Here is a 6,398-nt window from a genome sequence, read left to right as displayed (position 1 = left end):
ATATAAATACTATTAATTACTTAATATATATATATATATATATATATATCTATTCCAAATTCATAAAATATCATTTTCTTTTCTGAAGTTTAGTCTATGCATCGCCCTTTATTTTCAATTATTTATTATTCATATTGCACTCGATATATTGCATCTCGATATTTTTCTTAAAAAAAATTGGTTTTCTAGAGTTTCTTTCTAGAGTTCAAAAATACCGATGGGTTTAGAATCCCATGTTCACCGATATATCAGTCTCTTTATGTGAGATAATGTACCAATTCACGCAAACATCGTTATTATCGTTGATTTTCCAAATCCAGTAGATTTGGATTAAGAGTAGAATACTGTTGCACGTCATAAAGACGCTTAAGATGCATGTTGCATCATTTTGGCATGTATTCGATAATTGTGCTTGTGTATTCAATGTTTCATCTTAATTATATCTTGCAAGAACATACAAAAATATAGATGTTTTAATAGAGTCGCGGATAGTTAACTTCGAATATCATACATATAAAATACAGTAAAAGGCATTTATAGTGCTGTATATATAAATCTATGTACAAATCCATTATCTCTAAAAATTTTATTTGGTAATTACAATAACGATAAAATATTTCAGACTATAACGTTAAACTTTCAGATTAAAATTATACATTTAGATGTCTAGATGGAAAAGTAACAACAAAAAGTTTTGTAAAAGGTTTTTAAAATTTTTCAAAATCTTTGATTTATATTTTTACAAATATCTCACAAAATATTTGTGAAAATATAAATATACCATAAAGATACATATAATTAAACTCATCTTATAGAACATTTTAATTTAAATGTTAAATTATAGTTTTATTTGGTATATCATATAAGATAATCATGAAAACTCGACAATAATAAAAATCATGAATTGATTAATTCTTCCTTTTAAAATTACTATTAAAACAATTTGTGTTATTTTTCGTACGTTTGAATATATAAATGCATTAAAATATTTCAATCTCATCATTTTATAAATTTTTTTATGGTTAATTAAATAGCGCATATATGTTCTTGCAAGCTATTATCTTATTTCTATAGCAAGTTTGTGGATGGTTGATCTACTTCCGGCCGACTATCCGGAGATTTAAATATTTCAGCTTGCTCTAGATTCTTTTCCACTTCCCATTCACTTTCTGGATCAGAGAATATATTCGCGCTATCCAGTATATCGTCTTCTACCGATAAATCCGACAAATTCTCCATGCTTCGTAGATTTTCGTCGGTATAAAGAGACTCTGTAGTTACTGCACATATTTTTTAAAATTTCAATTAAAAATTTATTTAGATTAACGATTAAAATTGGATAATTCAATTTAACATTAAAATATTGTCATAATCATGAATTGTTGATGTTTCTTATGAAAATAAAATGTCAATTACCGTCAAGTGTGTGCTGAGATAACCATGAAGGTTCATCCCATTCATCGAATTGGAGTTTTTTATTGGTCTCAACTTCATCTATGGAAAGCATGGTATGAGATTCTGATTCCGTTACATCGAAGATTTCTGTCACTTGCACTTTATTGTTATCATCCATGTAATAATATGCTATTACTGCCTCTTGATCCGAAGTTGCCTGATAAAAATTATAAGATTCGATGTAAAAATTGATTTTAAAAATCTATTTAAACTATGTTTTAAACATAGTTTACACTATTATTCTTATTATTTACTTGGAGAATATTTTCGAAAGTATCGTCCACTGATGCAAAGTCGCTCATATTTATTACACAACTCGATTTTCTTGAATCTTTCCATTGCTCACTATAACAAAAAATGTTTTAAACAATAATGAACATTAATTCAAAAATTTGTTAAATGTAATTTTACAAAAGAACTATCTCCAATAAAATTACTTACCATTCGTTGTATTGGAGAGTCAAATTCAGATTCTTTTGCTTTTTATATATAATGTCTGTTTCTTCTATAGCTTGCACATCGTACGTATCTGTAAACATTTGAAAATATAAGAATCCAAATGTCAAATATTTAGGCCATATTCTTTTCACATGTGTTATATTTATAAGGCAATTAGACAATAAAAAATGTTATTATAATTTAAAAATTTATTAATCAATTTAAAGATTCAGAAAACTTATTGATGGTCGGGATATACTCACTCGAATCATATTCCATAATGTTGAAATAACATTTGATTGTTTGAGGCAAAGGCTCGGCATAGACATTGATTTTTGGGAACATTATACTCAATTGCTCCAAGAAAAGTTTAGTTAATTCTATTAAATTATGTCGTAGTTTCGGGACACTCGTAATGAATCTGAAATAAGAAAAATATGCTTTTCATTAATTTCAAAGCAAATTATAAAATATTCCAAGCATTTAAGTATATTATTACAAGCAGACATCTGTCCGTCGATATATTTTCATTTATTACTTTTTTTTATCTTTTGCACCTTTAGAAAATATATAAATTCGCAACTAATATAAAAATTCGCGCGCATATTAGAGTACTTTCATAAAAGAAACTGATAAGGACTCAATATGTCAAAATATATTTACAATTGAAAATAAGACAGTAAATGCTTTGATGCTTTGATTTTTGATAATTTCATAGATACACCTTAGGGTTTAGGGTATGATGAAATAAAGAAAGCATTACATCTGAAAATTTTATGCTTACCGAGAATGTGTTAAATGTTTATTGCGAGTAAGTGCCTGTTGCGGGATACGCAGAATATTTCCGACTACTTTGTATTCCAAGGTACGAGTTTCTATCTTGTTACCAATCAGACTACCAATGACATGCATGATGTTAAATACAATATCACAAGTGATAATTATGCATGAAATTGCATCAATTGACTAAATCTGTGATATGTATCAATGTTGACAATGTTGCGCATGCAATGCAGTGCAATAGAAAATAATAAAACAAAACTTAAGGTGAGATTCCTCTAAAGGATTACCTATTGCAATCTCTTAAACTTCAAAAAAATCTTCAAAAAATTTATAAAATATTCGAAATAATATAAAATAATGAAGCCAGCAATATTCAATTTAATTTTTATACAGATAATCACAATAGTGATTTATTCTCATATAAATTATAAATTTTTTCGTTCAGTTAAAATAAGATAAAGTTTTCAATCAATATGTCATCGAGAAATGTTTTTCAAAACGAAGCATAATAATTTTTATTCTAAAAATATTATAAATCTATACTTTATATAAAGAAATAGTAACTACAAAATTTCGAACATGAAAACAAATATATGTATATAAAATCTCAAATTTTTATATTTGTTTTTTTTTTTTAAACAAAAAATATTTGCTTTGAAAATCATCTTCTAGACAGAAATATTTTTTAATGATTGATCTGCAATATTTAATAATATTAAAAAATATTAATTTACGAAGTATATACATATATTTGCAGCATGCAACATCACCAATTAATGAAAATAAATTAATGAAAAGCATTGAATATGATATTTATTTTTAAATATATATGCGTGCATTTGTATAAAAAATCCTCCATTTCCTATATGAAGCATATATGTGATGCAATATTTACATGCACATATATTTCAATAGCTACTTACTTTGTGATTGTAGCGTACATTACATCTGCCGGTAGCGTGCAAGGCAAACTCAATAACGACAGTAACTTCATGCTACGATGTTTGAATAACCAGTTAATAAGTCCCTTGTTGGCCGAATCTATAGCATCTTGAAATATTGTCATCACAGTCTCAGGCATATTAGCTACCAATGCTTCCTAAAAATGGAATGTCAAGAACATAAAAAAAATAAGAATAATTTAAGATTATTTAAGAAAATTAATTGAATTTTTTAATTAAACTTTAAAAGAGTGAAATATAAATATTATCAAATATATTATTGTTGAAAGTATTGTGAATCTCTCTCACCTGTCTGTGCATTTTACATTCCAAACATTCTGGATCATATTCCATACTATCGTCGATCGTTTCCTGAACTATGTATGTGGACTGAACCGCGAGACACCTCGTGCAGTTTAGTAGATTATTACGATGTAGAAATCGCAATGCATCGTCAAATCCTTGCTTACACATATTCGAGAGTATCTATAATTTAAAAGTATATTAAATTATGTTTATTTAATACAGTATCAAAAGACATAATTAATATTTTCATTTTTACCTCCGTTTTAGGTGGAAAGAGTATTTTCGTGAACCTGTATATATTTTGTCTGGAAAGTTCTATGCTTGTATTGGCGACATTGACCTGCAAGATACAAGGATATGTATAATTAATGATAATTATAAAATCTAATCTCAGGATTAACTAGGTGAACGTATGCTTAAATTAATTACATGTATTATCGAAGATATTTAAATTTTTTTAACAAGAAATTAGTTTATTAATACGCGCAATCAATACGTACGTGAAAAAGTTGAGATGAAATGTCCCTCGGACATATATCGCTTTCTCCGCAGAACGGACTAACGGTAATAGTATTTTCATCGAGCGTAGGAAGATTATCGCTAAAACCACCGTCCATGTATCTGATGCCGTGGAATCGTGGTGGCAGCAAACCAGAAAATAGTGGCACGAATGAAGAGGCTAATAGAGCCTGTAGATAACCGAAAACATAAAAGACTAAATAATTCCTCAAGGAAAAGAAAAATTGTTACAATTGGCATGAAAAAAGACTTTAAAATTTGTGCATACACGAAATTTTTCTGAAGAGATAGAAAATTATTTTTCAAGATATTTCCTGATATCCTGATCTTTCGTTTTACTAAAAATTTATCGCGAATAAATGTTTCACAATCTAACATACAATATATACTTTTCTTACCTGCATCAAATCATCCTTTGAGTTGAATTGAGAAACGATCACATTCTTACCGTCATAGACTCTCGTTAGAGAGATATGCAATTTTCCGTTAACACGAATATGTGCGTCATCTGGTAAAAACTGGAGTAAGAATAAGATAGTAAGAATAAAAATAAAAATAAAAATAAAAATAAATAAATGTAACATGCACCTCTATTATAAGTAATCTGAATTAGAGATTTATATAAATATAATAGCTCTATTGCTTGCACTTTTTGCACTCATTTTCAATATCTTAATTCACTTTCTTTCTTTTCAACGAATATACATTTGTTCAGTCAAAATTGCCAGAATGCGCAATTACTATTCTATCTAAATGAATTTAGATATGCAATTTAGATTTGCAGAGCTCGAAGCTTCGTTTTGCATACATTGTTTTACATTGTTGGATAATGCCAAAAATATCATTCATGTCAGGTAAAAAATTTTTTTTGCACGAATATTTAATACAAATATAAAAGTACATAAATATGTATAAACATATTTCATATATATAATTTATATTTATATGTGATTTTATATATGTGAATATTTATGCATATTTGTGTATGTTTATACATATTTATATATATTCATGCATGAAAAATTGTTTACCGAGAAGTAGAACCAGACTGCCAGACGCAAATTCTAATATGGAATGTCATCATTCTTTATTCCACTCCACTCACCTTCCGCAAGCCATCCAGTAATATCTCTTGTATATTGAAAGATGGACTGAACGGTCCGAGCGTACGTTGTCGTGCTTCACGTGCCACACGTAATACGTTGCTCGTCATTTCGCCTAAAAAGAGAGAAAAAATAATCATGAATCAGAGCAAGACCAATCTGAGATTATTATTCGCGAATTTGCCACCGATACATCATTGGAATTCGATGAATCCATCCATTCATTTGCGATACTTAATGGAGAGGCTGCATAAGTTATCGAGTGAAGCAAGTTCTCAAATAAGAATATTCGAAAGTAAATATAACAAAACAAAATGCAACAAAGTCCCGTTAATAATCATATTATCGCAATTTCACGCAACCAATTTCTTTAAGTAAAATTTATTTAATCAAATATATTAAAGGATTCGCGGTTGATATAAATAATCAAGTTCTATTTTAAGAGACCGTTTTAACCGAAGAAATACAATCGCTTACAAATGTTTAAAAAAGATCATTTTAAAATTTATACAAAATTTATAATGTAAAAATATGTTATACGTCAAGTAATTTTAAAAAGATCCTAATAATTGTAAATGTACAAGAACAATCTTATAAATAATATTAAAATGATATGAATATGCCTTTTAATTTATGACAGTTTTTAAGATAGTTTTAACTAAAGAATGAAATCTATGTATCATTCAAATTTACAGATTCAAAGTTACAGATAATTAATATCATTTTTTAGAGATACAAATCCATGTATAATTTGCAAATCTGTATGTGTATATATATATATATATATATATATATATATATATATATATATATATATATATTAATTATATTAGTATATATATATATATATATA

At 27.2% G+C, this 6,398-nt stretch overlaps 1 protein-coding gene across 1 annotated transcript in view; it reads right to left on the bottom strand.

The window, feature by feature from the left end:
* Nucleotides 1–1,068: 1,068 nt before the first annotated feature.
* Nucleotides 1,069–6,398, bottom strand: part of LOC105619246 (patatin-like phospholipase domain-containing protein 3) — a 20,720-nt gene continuing 15,390 nt past the window's right edge. The window contains exons 2-13 of the mRNA XM_012200769.1: nt 5,548–5,660; nt 4,841–4,960; nt 4,424–4,612; nt 4,180–4,263; nt 3,927–4,103; nt 3,600–3,775; nt 2,678–2,788; nt 2,157–2,314; nt 1,897–1,984; nt 1,710–1,800; nt 1,417–1,612; nt 1,069–1,280 (exon numbers count right to left, since the gene is read on the bottom strand). Coding sequence (XP_012056159.1) covers nt 1,069–1,280; nt 1,417–1,612; nt 1,710–1,800; nt 1,897–1,984; nt 2,157–2,314; nt 2,678–2,788; nt 3,600–3,775; nt 3,927–4,103; nt 4,180–4,263; nt 4,424–4,612; nt 4,841–4,960; nt 5,548–5,660 — 1,715 coding nt within the window. The remainder of the gene's footprint in view (nt 1,281–1,416; nt 1,613–1,709; nt 1,801–1,896; nt 1,985–2,156; nt 2,315–2,677; nt 2,789–3,599; nt 3,776–3,926; nt 4,104–4,179; nt 4,264–4,423; nt 4,613–4,840; nt 4,961–5,547; nt 5,661–6,398) is intronic.

The sequence above is a fragment of the Atta cephalotes genome, assembly GCF_000143395.1.
Source record: "Atta cephalotes unplaced genomic scaffold scaffold00020, whole genome shotgun sequence".
NCBI lineage: Eukaryota > Metazoa > Arthropoda > Insecta > Hymenoptera > Formicidae > Atta > Atta cephalotes.
This window is presented reverse-complemented; position numbering and strand designations above follow the sequence as displayed.